The 15885-nt window shown below is 39.4% G+C and overlaps 1 protein-coding gene across 1 annotated transcript in view; it reads right to left on the bottom strand.

Moving 5' to 3' along the window:
* Nucleotides 1-3953: 3953 nt before the first annotated feature.
* RGCC (regulator of cell cycle) overlaps nucleotides 3954-15885 on the bottom strand; it is a 15155-nt gene continuing 3223 nt past the window's right edge. The window contains exons 2-5 of the mRNA XM_026058968.1: nucleotides 15680-15878; nucleotides 7659-7766; nucleotides 6089-6151; nucleotides 3954-4212 (exon numbers count right to left, since the gene is read on the bottom strand). Coding sequence (XP_025914753.1) covers nucleotides 4205-4212; nucleotides 6089-6151; nucleotides 7659-7766; nucleotides 15680-15878 — 378 coding nt within the window. The 3' untranslated portion in view covers nucleotides 3954-4204. The remainder of the gene's footprint in view (nucleotides 4213-6088; nucleotides 6152-7658; nucleotides 7767-15679; nucleotides 15879-15885) is intronic.

The raw sequence follows: 15885 nt of genomic DNA, 5'->3' as shown, positions 1-15885 counted from the left end.
AAAGCCATCTTAAAGCATTTAATCTAAAAGAAGAAAGGACCTTGAAAATAGCCATTTTAATACTGTAAAACAATGAAATATAACAGCCAGCACCATCTTACGTTATTGTGAAGTTATTTAGATAGCTAGAGCTGCTAGCCAAGCCGAAATGAAGTCAGTAACTATTAAAATAACATAGAAAACAGGACTTTTCTCCATTGAGAATAGGGAGTTTGCAATGTTAATATGTAGAGCTGGATTTAGTTCAAGAGCTGCTGCAGTCATATTGGCTTTATGATATTGAATTTGCTTCCAAACATGGCAAACTGTAATACTGGAAGTTTCTCTCCAACAGTCTAGCAGATGTGACGTCTAGCACATTCAGGCACCTTCAAATAAACGGATCTCACACAAGACAGACAGGCTCCAGAGGGGCATGAATAACTCTTGGACAGCCAACTGTGTTCATCTGAGCTAACAAAGTTGTGGTTCATCCATGGAGATCTATGCTAGGTGGAACATTTCTCATGGCACTGGGGAATTCATAGAGCCTGAAGCAGCTGAATAGTGGTCTAAAAGCAACAATTAATAATGACAACTAAGAAAATCTCTATTCGTAGGCATGGTTATTTCCCAGCAGGCAGAAGCATTCTGTGTGTGTTTTCTCTTTGCAAACATCCACTTCTGAAAACAAGGCTTAAATGAAGCTGCTGAGCTGTGAAGGTGATTTCTCTTCCCCTCTCTGACCCTTCACATCAGGCAGCCCTGATGGAAATCAATTCTACATCCAGTGTGCACTCCTAAGCAAATATCAGTAATGGAGGTGGAGGGGAAAGCACCGGGACAAAGGGCTTTAGGAGTCAGCAAGGATTGAGCCCTTCCCCTATAAGCAAGCTTCACAAGGCAGAGCCTGCTTTTCCTTTTACATAGTCACTGCCAACATTACCTTTCCCCTCCTTCCCAAGTCACCTGGCTGTAGGTGCATCAATAGCAGCTGAAGACACATGTACAACCAGGAAAAAAGCCCTCTTCTTGCTCTTTTCTCCTCTCCCCCTTATAAAGGGCTCAGAAAAATGAGCACATTACCAGGCTTAATGAGTTACCACATATCAGCTGAGCCTTGGTGACCGTGCTGAGGACGCACACAATCAATAGCAAACCCAAGATAAGACACATTATCTCAAGCCTCAGCGATGGAGGTTTAAACTAATCCATTTAACCCTGAGTTTGCAGTAGGTAAAGAGCATACGTGCAAAGAATTGTTGCACCTCATCTTACGCACGTTAAGCTGTGGCAATACATCTGCTTAGTGTAAGCTCCTGATTTCCATTTCTAGAAGAGTGGCGTGTTGGCACAACAGGGCTGAGAGACTATCTTCAAGTCCGAATTTGGCATCACAGCATAAGAGGGAGGTCAAAGCAAGGATTAGAAAGTTAGGCTGGCCCACAAGGATAGTAGAGCTTCCAGCAGTACTCAGTTGGGGATAGAGCATCACATGAGTTTTTTCTCAACAATGCATTTTCCAGTGCCATACGTAGAGTAATTAGATCATGAACTTAAGTCATAGATGTACTCTGGTGAAACGAGATCTACATTACTGCCTTCATTCTGACACAGCAGGACATTCAAAACTGAGAATAACAAACAGAAGAATTCAGATCAACAACTTAGCAGAATACACTCCCAGATTTTGTAGCTGCTTATCTCCAGAACTGCTGCATAAACAAGCAGAAGTCTCCACCCATTTATGCCTAATAAGATTAAAAAAACAGACAGGTGGTGACTTAACCCCTAACTCCATAATTGACTTCACATCACATGAAATGAAGAACATGCCTTGTTTTAAACCTTTAGTTATGAAGGAAAAGAGTCTTCAAAACTGGGTATCCAGAAGGACAAAGTATTGCCATTCTGAAGTACTATATTAGTTCAGTAATATCACACTGTGAAGGGAGATGTCCAGCTCTGAATAATCATTATAGGTCCAGAGCCTTCAACTGTATCAAGCAGCAACTGAAAGTACACAGGGGAAGTGGCAAACTCATGCCCTGCACATTTGCACAGAGAACAAAAGCAGCTGTGCACCCCCACCTCCCAGCAGCGATTTGAAGTAGCCTCCTCTAAAACATTTAGCTTACTTAAAACTCACTTAGTTTGATTATTCTACCTTTGGGACATTAACAGTCATCATTCACAACCACTCCATCTTTCATCATTACCAAAAAGTGTTAATTTTAAGAAAGACAGCCAAAAACCTTTGCTGCTATTCTTCAATTAGCTTTAAAATATGCCTTATGCAAATATCTACCAATATTTCTTACAAAAAAGAAACAGAAAAACCCATGAGCTTGTCTTTCAGGCATTCCCTTGTTTGCTTTCCCTCAGTACCTGCTAAAAGGCACAGTGCCTCTTCCCATATAACAGCAAGTCCTATGCCAGCCAAGGGAATCCCCCTCACTGGCTTCATGTAAAAAAGCATCTATTAATATATGGGACCAGCAAGAAGAGCCAGATTCTCCTCTCAGTTATACTAAGGCAGCCAAAAGGAGAATTTGCTCCTGTGCGTTTATAGTACAGCAGCATTGAATTTCCAGTGCTCTGACTTTGCCAAAGCAAGCCCACCTTGCTGCTCAAAGGGATTTTTCTACTGTGCAGGAGCCTCTGAGTAAGGATGTGAAGGTCCTGCAGAGTGTAGAAGCACACTGCTATCTTAGACATGAACCATTCCTCCTTCCTTCAACACAGACTTTGAAGCTGCTGTAGAAAAGAGGAATTGCCTCCTCAAAAAGCAGCCACCACCTTACATTGCACTGCTGACTGAAAGCAGGGAAAAAAACCCACACACTCCTAAAAGTGTTTTCAGAGACATTCAAATGTACCTAGTTTATCATGGTTTAGTTTTCTAAATTCCCAGTTTTCTGCACTGGTAAGATTGCATTTAACAAGACCCAAATTCCTCATCTATTTTTAGAAAACAAAAAGAAACAGATAGGTTCATATCAACCCCACGAAGTTCCTGTTAGCAAAAATGCAGGAGACTACTTTCACCCAAACTGCAGAAGACACAGGTCTAAATCCATCCTCTCAATCAACTGGTAGGYAGCTGTGCTAAGGGCCCAGGCATACATCCACTCAAAGAAGAGAAGAGATCAGAGGGGGCACAATATCTGTACCCCTCACTCATGTAACTGCTCACTAGCCTGCTTTGGTCAAAGACAGACCTGCAGTTTAAAGAAGCCCAACTCAGTTTGCCCAAATAGATTAGCGAGCAATCACATGAGCAGCTCAGACAGCAGCAGAGTGTAATGCCTGCAGCAGCTGGAGGAGCTCACACGATGACATCTCCAGTGCCTAATGCATATGGGAAGAATCATATCCTTTGTAAAAATGCAGGTTCACCTGCCACTCTGAACAACACTGATGGCCAGACATTCCTTTTCAACAAAGGAGGGGCAGTTTTGGACTCAGGAGTCTGGTATGGGAAACATCCAGACACTCAAGTATTTCTTGGTGCTGCAGCCCCATACCTTTAAACCTGTGGGCTTAGATACCTAACCTGCCAATTAGCATTTAATATAGAATCATATGTGAATACTCAGTTACTAACATTGATGCTTACAAAGATACCTTTTAAACAGGGTTTGAATAGGTGCTATTTTTCAAAACTAAACTGTACTAAGTCAGTGTTACAAAATTCTTATTTAAGCAATGTGAAGAGAAAAATGTGACGTTCCATATGAAGCCAGCATAGTATATTTTGCCTATCAGGAAATACACCCTTATCAAATACTTTAAAACCTGATGTTTTTATTAAGAGCTTAATTTGTAATCACTTTTCAGTTCTGTTGATATGAAGTTCAGACATCTGGATTCCAGTTCAGGCTTTATTTGTATACAAAAATATATTATAATGGAAAAGGCATTAAAAGTTCTCAACTATATAAAATTACAAATATTTTTTCATAAAAGCAACTTTTAATTAAAATTTAAGCTATATTTCAAAGCAAAAATATAGCAGTAACACTTAAGTTATCTGATTCCACCTGCTGCAGAGTAACAAAACCCATGCTACCTGTTAAATACTTGCAGGAGATGACAAAGGTTATGTTCAGAAGGTAAATAGCTTGGGTAGCAAAGTTAGACAATGTCAGCAGTTCTCAGTGATTGATGTCACTTATCCTTGGGAGGACATATTCATAGGCAGGCACAATGCCAAAATTCTGTTTCACATACCTGTAAATACAAAACAAGATCAGTTCTATATTTAATAGGATTGCATGCTGTTGACATACCAGATATCATATTATGCTTAGCTTTCTAGACTGTCTGACATATGGCAAAACTATGCATTTTTTAAACATGAGAGCTAAGAGGTTATATTGTGTAAAGATTTAAGGCAATTTCTGTTCTAACAAGTACACTAGGCAAAAGGCATCAGTGCAAAGCTTTTGCATAACCTCAAGTATATAAATGGAACTCCTCAATAATGTGATAAAAATATCAGATGGAAGTTTGACTTCTCCCAGAACTCCAATGCATGATAGAGTTAGCATATCACCATAGAGCAAGCGACACTAAACAAAACTGTTGAAATAACCAGAGCATTTCCTTAGTTGGGAGAAAACCCTACAGCAGGTAGCAATCCCTGGCCTCACCTTCAATGTGCCTTGCAGGGGGGCAATGAAACTAATATGTAATAGGCAGGCTATTTAAAGTCACCTGCAACATAGCTGTACAAGATATAGCAACACAAATATTTGAGATTTTGGGGAGGTTTTGTCCTTCTACATAGGCAAACCTTCAAATTCAGAGTTTTCAGAAGAGCAATCAGTCAATTAAATTTCAGTGGTAAAGACAATTAGTTCAAGCATGCATCCATAACAGAAGTCAGGAAACTAGAAATGTATTTTAAATAAGGGAAGTGAAACTAGGATTAAGATATGAGTAAGACGACAGGGAAGTAGGAAGATCACAAGCACAACTACCTTGAATTAAATTCAGGGCAGATGGCCAAGGCTTCAAGAATTACAGGAAAGGAAGAATACCTAATTGTATAAGACACTGAATTCATACTTTTGTCCATGCTGCCATTTAGGTCTAATCCTGTAATTTGTTTTGTCTGGAACCAGACTGCAGAGCCACACAAAAAACAGGATCATGCCCCAAACAAACAGCATAGGAAGAAGCAGGAAAAAATAGGTAGAGTACACAGTGGGGAGAGGAGTTTAAGTTCCTAATGAAAAACCCAACAGGGTAATTGGAAATCGTAACTCCCAGATAGTGACAGAAAATAAGTGGTTTAAATTCATTTCTGATAGGAATTAAAAATCAAAATCCTGCTTAATCTAGTCTAAGATAGATACAGATATCTTCTCCTTAACCATCTCATAAAGCAAGTTATAGTATTAATAAAACTTCAGATTGATCTCTCACTATGGTTACTGCTCCAGTTATTTAGCTTTATAACTAAGAAGCATGAATCCACTTCTTAGCAGCTTTGAGTAGTCCAGAAAATGATGCATTTACTCAGTCTATGCACTGACAAGGAGAGGTGGATTGCAGCTGCCTCAGAGATGGCAACAGAAGTTCATGGGAGTACGGCATTTTGTCACACATGCCAAACTGCATGCATTGTGCAGGGACACAGAAACAGCAGGAGCAGCTTCATTGCTACCACTAACCCTGAGCCTGCTTAAAACAACCCAGTAGAGACAGTGTTCATTATATTTTTGAAACACTTGTGTAACAATTTCAGATTAGTCCATGTAACTCATTCAGATTAACAGTCAGTCCCTACAAAAAGGGAAAAGATGATTCTGGGAAAAGAATTTGATAAGTGAGAACATCTATATAGCACAGAATTACACTGAGCAGGAAAAGGCTGTCTGAAGAAAAAGCCTTGAGCTTTCAGGCAGAGACCTGAGTTTAGTCTGTTTTACCTTCCTACCTACATATGGGAATCTTCCTTAATCTTCCTGCCTACAAGCAAATTAAATGTAGCCACATTATACAAAAAATTGTTAATCTGCTTTTTATTTCTGATACATTGACTTTCACCACTCTTTGAAGGCATCAAACAAGACGCAGTCTACTAATACAATCTACTTACTTGCTAGTGTCCTGTCAAGATCAGCAATAAAGTCTTCCAGTTCTTTTGTATCTCCAAGCTTTGCTGCAAAGAAGAAAGGTCACCACAGCTTAAACATGACACTTCTCTGGCCAAGAGAACCGTCTGGACCTGTACAATTCCCCAAATAATTTTCAGCGGTATCAAACGTGCTCTGGGTTATTTTCAGAAGAGTCTTCCTGACCTCTTTCCTTCAACAAGGTTGCAAAGATGTCCAAATGCATTCTTAGAAGATAGGAGAGACCAGTTTAAAACTTTTTACAGTTTTTACAGTTATCCAATTGATAAAAGCAAAGCAAGCCACTTAGCTTCCTTAAAGCAGAGGTTGAGGTGGGAAAAGAAAAAATCAGGTCAACTAGCCATGTCCTTGCTACTGTGGGATTCTTCCTTATTGTTTACATATATATAAACCTATCTATATCCATCTCAGATATTGCATTCACAGCCCTAAACATATCCCACCCAGTTAGCTCCCAGGTCTGCCCAAATCTAAACCTCTTATATCACGCGAATCAGTGGTTTGCTTTGACATCATGTCCTTGATCATGGTCCATACACTACGTTTGGATCTAAACATCCATCCAAATTTTCACTCCTAACAGAGGAAGCCATTTCATTCAATCCAGTTTTACTTCAAGTGGCTTCCTTATCTCATTTCTGTGATATATTCCAAACTGGTTCAAAGTCCATTTCTATAATTCATCAGGAACAGTATCTTGACCTTTAGTACAACTCCTTGCCAAGGATTTCCTGCCAGTTTAATTTTTTTTTTCCTACTTATTAACTATGGCTCATTATTTCTCCCTAGTATCATGCTCATCAGTAAAAATGCATTTTACCGGTTACTTGTGACTGGTCAATGCAGACAAGGCCAATGAAAGCACGAAAAGTTCTTGAGCACTTACATGAGGAGACTTACAATGAAAGCACCATGTAGTACATAAGCATGTCTGTTCCATTTATTGATATGTCTGCTCCAGAGTTAATCTAAGCTACCCGAGTGAAACAAACTCCTGTAGAGTTGGACCAGCTGCAAGACAGAATCCTTTCTGAAATAGCATAGCTACAAAGAAGGAAGTAATTACTACATATATGGTTATCAGCAGTGCAAGGTCTACATGCATCTGAGTACTTGTGTTAACCTGAATGGCAGCATATGGCTTCTCAGAAGTCACCCACTGCACCTCTGCATTCAAGTTAAGAACTTCTGTATATCAATGGGACACAGGCTACTTCATCACTTAAGTTAACTCTGAAGTATTCCATAAGCAGCATCACAATTTTAGGTCAGCCAAAAACAGTAATTTCCTTTAGCTTGGTGGTTCAAAGTAAAGAGTTGCCAGGCCACTTGTGAAGTGTGGGTGCAATGTGCTATTGTGTTGATCATAAACAGTAACAGCACTTGCACCTGTAGCATGCTTAACAGTAATGCTTAGTTCTGTTGTCACCATAAAAAAAAAAAGAGCCAAGTCATGTGTGTGAATCCTTGCTCACCAGGAGACAATACAGTTGAGAATTAAAAAGAAATGCAAACAAATAAAATTAAGTTTACCTTTACATGGAGTTACTGATGGAGATGGTAGACTTGGAGTAGATGTGGTTGSAGAATTCAGCTTTTCATCACTGAAGCTGAAACTATTTCTGTAGAGTGAATCTGCACCTGCAGGAAAAAATTACATTACAAATTAGACTACCTATAATTAATACCTACTGCAAGTCTGCAATAGCCTTAAAGAGAAATGGGAGGTTTCTTGTACAGACAAAGTCTGTACAACTCAAATTCAGACTTCACAGCCAGAGGGACAAATCAAATCATCTATTGTTTGAAGGAAAAGCACCTATGTTAAAAAGCAAGCCATCCTAGGACCGATACTTACCTCCTGGTAAGGAAAGTGTCAGCTTTCCCCACAGTCAGCATCAATTGGGAAAAGTTACAGGAAGAGAAGTTATCCTACATCCACTAAATTTGGCCTGCCTGATGTACAATATTCTGGGAAATTTTGGTAACCTGAACTTTTTTCAAAAGCTATTACAAAAACTAAATAAAGAGCTCTAGTACAGGGACAGTTCCCCAGAAACATTGTTATCATATAGACTGTAATTGCATAGTTTGCCACTGCAATGGCAGTAACAGAGCAAAAAGCAGTGTCTAGTTAAGACCAGAAATCCCTACCTGCCCAATATCATTAACAACATCTTTCTCTGATGCTGCACATAATCTGTCCAGTTATGTCTGAATATGGTTGTGATACTGCATTCTGCTAAATTCAGGGCTGAAAGGTCTGACTTGCTGTAGAATCAATACAATAGCTGAGACACCCAACTTATACCACCTTTAACTGATGAATAGAGAATATTCAGCATTGTCCTCACCCCTGAAAAGTAGCTCCTGAAAAGCATAAAAATCAAAAGAGGAGAAAAGAAAAACCTAACTGCTTTGCATTAATATTTCTTACCAGCACCGTACAATGCAATATGAACTCCAGCACATGCATGGACTCAAAGTAACAGATATAACATTTCTTCCCGAAATCAGCTTATGGGCCAACTTTAAACCAAAACCACTTTTTTTAAAAGCCAAGATGCATACCCCAGTGAACAAGAAACTACTGAAAACATACTGTTTTTAAAACAATACTTCTGATTTCCATTGCACAAAAATATGAACTTCCACAAAATACAAAATATGGCTCTAGGGCAGAAAGCTCTGGGAGAAGGACACTTCAGTCCTTGCTCTCTACCAGCTGCAACAGACAAGATTTGCTCATTCACCTTCAAAAAAGGGCCCTGGAAGATTTCCATTGCCACACAAATCCAACATCCCCTGCTAGAGGCTGCTGCCAAGGATCTCATCACTACCACCCATCCTCATCCAACCCTTTCTCTTCCACTGCAATGTGAGTTTATTATTTATTACTTATTTTGTGGCTCTGAAGTTTGTATAAACACAGGTAGCACAATCAAACTATGACTTAGTTGTTTAAAAAAAAACCCGCCTCTTTAAAAGAAATCCTTTAAAAAAATCTGAGTTAGGTTACTAAGTTGATCTGCATGAGTTAGGCTAAGGCAACAGCTGCAAAATTAGAGGTTTACAACAAATATGGATGTATTTTACTTTGGCAAAGTAATTTGTAGTTAGCACTGACCTTTGCTGTTCCAGTATATAGTTAAACCACAAAGCAAAAAACCACTGCAATACCATGTAAATATAGAATGTTTCCATGAAATAAACAATTGAAAGGTTCTGGACAGTAATTAACTGAAGGAAGAAAGCCTCTAACTTTCCCTTTTAAAACACGCAATGGAAAAGTTCAGCCATCTGACTTTAATATTATGTTCTTTCTAATATCATCATTGATCAGGATATAGTTTTAAGCAGCACTCATGGCTAACTTTGCTCCTATTAGAGTCAGTGCAATTTTTACTGCAATTTTCAGTGAGGAAAGTTCTAGAGAAATTGCATCCCTCAAGCTTTTCAGAGGGGAGCCTTAAAATTCCATTAAAATGTCTCTGCAGATCATGAATTCATCACAAACAGTTCAACACTTAATGAACAGACTGCACAACTCATTCCCATAGCCTATTTGATTAAAAAAGAAATCAGGAATTTCTAATGCCATCAGTAAACAGAAGCATTTATGGTATAAAGAGCTCATTTCACAATGCATGTGTTGCAGCCCTCAAGGATAGTGTTTATTTTGATCATAATCATGCTTACTTTGCTGCATTGTTTATAGTCTTCTGCTTAGTTATCAACCATCGATTCCAATACTGACACCAAAATCACACCTTTTCCCTATCTAAGCTTCTGGGCTTAATGTTTTAAAAGATTTCAAATCACATAATTACTAGTTACAAGGAAGTGATCTAGGAAGCCTGAAATTCAGACATACAAGCATACTTTCTCATTATAGGCAAAACTTAGTATACTGCTCCCCCATCACACTACTTGCAAGGCAGTGTTTCTAATACCAATCTTCCCCTTTAATAATGCTTCCTTTTATAGAGGAAAGCATAAGGGAGACAAACAGGTATTATGGAGGTGCAAGAACAGGAAATCTTACAAAAGGCAAGCATCTCTTTTCCTTAAATTGAAATACCTGGAAAGCAACCTATGTACCCAAAACTTCTGGGTTTTCATCCCCTTGAATGTATCAAACATTTCATAAAACGTGTTATTCCTTAGATTTCATAAAACATTATTTCTCCATACAAGTCTTGTTTCATTTTTTCATTATACTATATTGCTTTCTTGTTGTTAGAGACAGGTCATCAGAAATCTGAGGCAGCAATCCACTTAAAATGCTCTTCATCATATAAAATTAGGATTTATTGTTAAGATCAAAGGTCCATCTACTCAGCGCTCTGTCTCTGATAGCAACTCATAGCAGATGCCCATAGAAGGGTTTAAGAGTGGTGCAGGAACATACTGATAGTTGCCAGATATACTCTACCAGTTCTAGCAATGCACAGATCAACATACTTAAGGCAGCAGTACTCTCTTAGCATTTAGTCCTTGATGAATTTTTTCCATGACTACCTAGTTGCTTTGACAATGTAAACTTAACATCCACAATACCTTAAGGTAATACTTTTTACAGTTGAACTATACAACGTGTGAAGAAATATCTCCTTGTATTTGTTTGAAATCTGCTAGTTTAATTTGATGTTCTCATACTGGGAGAGAGAGCAAATAGTCCTTCCTACTTCATTTTCCTAAGACCACTTTGGATGTTTTGGAAGACTAGATTGTCCCCACTGAAGTAATCTCTTTTCTAGGCTGACAGTCCTAGCCTGTTTAGTCATCTGGAAACCATTTTACATCTTCAATCATTTGTATTGTCTTCTGCACCTTTTCCACTTATGTACTGCAAGACTGCAAATGTATACTGGCTTTTCAGAATGACTGCAGCAGTACTAGTGGCCAATGTGTCATCTTTAGATAGTAGAGGCATTAGCACAGCCACACGCATACTTCCATGGCATGTAACTACGATTGCTTGTATTACACCAGGCATTGGGTGTTAACAGGAAGCAATTCAGCTCCTTAGTAAATCTACACCTGCTCAGTTTTGAAATTAAAGCATTAAAAGAGTTCTACAGGCACTGAGGGCCTTTTGATGTGTTTGAAAGTCAGGAGGCATCGTCTCAAAGCATTTACACACTCCTAAAAGTTACTATGAAGATACACTGCAGGCTACATCAGTGCAAGAACTGAACTGATGTACTTATTTTCCAATGCTTTTGATACAGAGAGACTAGAAGCTGAACCTGTTTCAAGAAAATGCACCAGTAGCTAAAAGTGTAAAACACCACTGAGCACAACAGATTATGGTTTAGCTTTTAGGTGTTATTATAGCTTTGGCACAAGAAATGCTAAAGCATTTCCCTTCTCAACCTTTCATTTAGTCTAACTTTCTATTCATTATTCCAAGTCTAAACTTGGAAGACTTTTGTGCTGTTGCTATATACTATACTGGCAAAGGGCAATGACTGGGCATGCAATTTATATAAGCAAGCCTGCATTTTTCTTTGCAAGCTTATTCCAAAGCACAAGAAGCAAATAGCATCTGTAAAAGTTCATGTTTTTCAATATAGCTGCATCTGCACTAAAGGCTTTTGACAATACAACACTATTACAAATCACACTATCACATCCAACATATGCCATAGCTAGCAAGAACTTATAAAAGTATCTCTTAACTTAGATGTTTCAGCATAAATAATGATCTGAAGTATGAAGCTGTTATACTTTGATTCTGTTGAATACATCAAGTTGAAGTGTAATTAGCATTAATTTGGATAGTTCAGCAACTCAAGAGCATCTATTATTGGAGTGAATTACCTATTGCATCACGATTTCCAGCACTGACCCAATCAGCTGTTGTGTTTAATACAACACTTGTGGGCCAAGTACTAAGATCGTCTATCTGCACATGCTAGCATTTTTATTATCGTAAGGGCTATGGTCCAGTGTCGTATGTACAATACTTAACCACAGCCAAGGAAGACTTTGGCCAAAGATCATTTAGTCTAATCAGACAAGGTGCAGGAGAACCAAGTATTATTGTGCTCATTTTCCAAAGAAGTATCTTTGAATTATATTTTTTTCCCCCCTAAGAGGCTGAAATGAATAATAAGAACTTCAATTAGTACTTTTGGTGCTAGCTCCCTCAAGAGGAGCTTTTAAGGTAAAAGCAATATCTACAGGATTAACTGTATTGATAAAGATATTTTGTAAATACTTCTGTTTTCTAAATTAAATGGCCTCATCCTCATTGCACAAGCCTCAGGAGGAGAAAGGCTTTCTTTACCCTACTACAAAACAGCATTGTTCAGATACAGCCAATGCTAGTAGTTTTTGGAGAAAGTTAAATTTAAAACTGGTTAATGTGCCCTGAAACAAATGATTGCAACAGTTTAAGATGCTACTGCCCAATCTTACAATCCCACACTAGACTCAAAGATATCACTGCAGGAGTGGCAGAACAATAGATATTCCTAACTGGTGTGGAGTGGCTGAAGGTCAGGCAGATTAGATTACTCAGCCAACAAGAAAAGATGGTACTAAAATATAGTGGTCTGAACAGTTCTGTAAATACATAACAAAGCACAGCTGGAATCACCTGTACCACTAGATAGCAGGATTTTGTAAAGATGGAAAGAGTCTTTGTGAATGAGAGTAAAATTCCAGCTGTTCGCAGATAATATTGTTGGAATTTCTTCTGCTGTTACAGATTTGTGTTTAACAACTTGCTCTCTCAGCCTACTTTCTCTTTGATCCTGTGGTGATGTTTAACCTAAGTGTTTCCATGGGAACAGAGGGGTCAGGAATTCAGCAGTCCACCTTCAAAGGACAGAGACCAAGGAAAGGTAGACCAAGGGAAAGAAAAACTTCAGCTTGAACAGAAAAAGCCTAGACAAGTAGAAAACTCCTTGTGTCTATTCTTAGACTAGACATAGCGAGTCCGTAGCTAGGTTACATCAGACATTTCAGCTTGTTTTATAAAAGGGCCTCTTCATAAAAGTCTGCAACTCCTCTCCAATCCTACTATAATTCCAAATTAAGAAGCTTTCTGCACTGAATGATGTCTTTGGGAGAAGGGTTCTGCTGGGTCTTTGAGAAAAGTGTAAAGTTTCTAGTGAAAATATTCAGGGAAGTAGACATTTGCTCATTTAAAATAAAACTGACAGTGCTAGAAGTTCATTCTGACTTCAGATTTTTTCAAATTAAACTGGAGTTTAAACTAGCCTAAGTGAATTTACTTCATAAGAAAATCAGGTTAGCTAATTTTCTATTTTCTTTCCCTCAATCATATCCTCATATGCTTGGCACAGTTGAATTCCAGTAGACCACTTCTGGACACTGGCATAAACTGGACTAGGAGATGCACTAGAAGACAGTGATTTCTTCATCAGAACCACCCTTCACATTGATGCATCATTAAACAAGGAACCCCAACATAGGTTGGAACCTGGAAGCTTGGCAAGTTCCTAAAACATGGTCTTTGAAGACTTTACTCAAAGCCTTTAAATCCTGTCTACCTCTATTAATGTATTCAGTCTAAATCAGTTCAGATGTGACAGATTTTTGTTTTCCAGGTCTTCCTGAAGATCTCATCTGCCATTTTGCATGAGCATGCTGTTCCTTACTAAGCCTTCTGCTCTGTAAGAGAACACCTTCATTTTCCTCAAAAGACCCTTCCTATCAGTTCTAATTTAGCAATTTTAAGTACTGTTAAAGATTAAGTTTTCTGAACCACAGCACATATGCTAAGTGACTACAGGCAGGCTTCAACCACACAAGAGGAATGAATTCTTGATGCTGTTTTGTTTTCTCATGTTTTGCCAACAGTAGAGTATTTCACTAGACAGAGGATCTTGAAACTATCTATTTTTGGTAAGAGTATGCTAGAGGTTAATATATTAGAATATTGGAGACTACACAAAAAATTGTAACACTAGGGCTCTGCTATTGTAGTTAATGATAGACTTGAATTTAAGGGCTGCTCATATAATTCATCAGCTTGAGTCAGTAAAGGCAGGCCTCATCATACATACCCCCAGCCACCCAAAAGGCTAGTGTGTAATCTAAATCAGGTGTTTGTTTCTAGACTTCCCTCCACAGGGAGAGAGACTTGCAAAGAGTGATTCATCCACTCTAAGAAACAGATGTATCAGCCTCAGGAGGCATCTATATACATCCGCAGACTACAGAAAAAAGCCAAAGTTGTAGTCAGGCTAGATGTCAGAGTCTGGGGCAGTTAACATTAAGTGAGATGAATCCTACCTTTGATGATGATGATGTTATAAAGTGCTTTGATACTAGGGAGAAGCAATAGGGATAGCTTCACCACTAGGAAGACTAAGTTACTAATGTTTTAATGTTAGGTCCACAAAACTGCATAACAAGTCACTGAACTGATAAACAAAGAGGCACAGCAGAAATTAAAGGAGCAATTTTATGATAAATAACAAACTCAGAAAGCTTAAGTTTTGTAAAGCTACCTATACAGAAAGCTTTTAGTTTAGGAACTAAGATATATTTGCATTTATTTGATTTTTAGAATTTCTGGCAAAGTAGCCATTGATCCTATTGCTTCCAAGGAGGTCAGCAGTTTTCTCAGTCTCACTCTTTGCAATAGGAAAGATTTATTCTCTCACTGACTAGCAAGAAAAAGAGAGGCAAAACTTAAAAAGAAAAGAAAAAAGTACCTGATCAAAAATTCAGTTCATTTTACATCTCCTGTTCAAAGCTGCCTTGATATCAGTTACCTACTTTTCTTGCTCCAAGTTCCCATGCACTGTTTATATACACATAGTATATGCTGATGTAAATTATTTTTACAATGACAACCTGCAAGCAGTGAAGACACCTCCACCAATTAAAATGAACAGCTAATTTAATTTCAGTCAGTTCTTCAAAGTACTTCAGCTCACTCATTCAACTGATATTTAGGCTAGTAAAATAATAAAGTATCCCTGAGGGTCTCCCTTCTAAGAGAGATCTTTTCCTAAAAAGGCAGGATACTTCAACATCTTCCCAGCCAGCTGGTACTTTGACCTTCTTTGTACCAAGTTTTTCAGCCTTACCTACTGTAAGGAAACCAGAGATAAAGAACGGGTCTGATGTGCAGCAAAACTCTCCTTTTCCTCACTGTCTCTCTTCAACCCTGAGAATCCAGACAGGAAACAAAATCCCCAACGGACTTTTGTCCTTGACCTCTTCAATAGGGTCCAAGAGAGACAGGGTGCAACCGATGCCTCAGACCTCCACAGGGACAAACCCAGCAGGGTCGGACTTCGCATTCTCGATACTTTTAACCCCAAAAGTAAACTGTGTTTCTAAAGCGTTTTGTTTCGTTTTTCCCCCATGCACCCCTGCTCTCTCTCTCAGGGAGGGGGGTACCTAGTTCAACACACACTTTTGATTTTCCCCGGTCTGTCAGAGGGCAGGGACCCGGGGGGGCCGGTGCCTGCTTGCTCCGCGCCGGGCGGGCGGCAGGTGCGCCGCGGCCACATCGCGGGCAGGGCGAGGGCAAGCGGCACGCTCACACACATTCACACACTCACTCTCGGAGTCGCTGAGGCCGCTGCCGTCGCTGACGCTGGCGCTGCTCCGCCGCTTCATGCGCTCCAGGTGCTCGCCGTAGTGGAAGCGGCGCCGGGCGGGCGGGCACGAGAAGTCCTCCAGGACGGCGTCGAACTCCCCCAGCGCCTCCGCCAGCTCCCCGCCGTCCTCCAGCAGCGCTGCCGGGCACCGCGGAGCCCGCTCAGCG

Source organism: Apteryx rowi, unplaced genomic scaffold (assembly GCF_003343035.1).
Source record: "Apteryx rowi isolate R43461 unplaced genomic scaffold, aptRow1 scaffold_150, whole genome shotgun sequence".
In the NCBI taxonomy this organism is placed as follows: Eukaryota; Metazoa; Chordata; class Aves; order Apterygiformes; family Apterygidae; genus Apteryx; species Apteryx rowi.
Note: the sequence above shows the minus strand (reverse complement) of the source record. Positions and strands in the feature narration are given on the sequence as shown.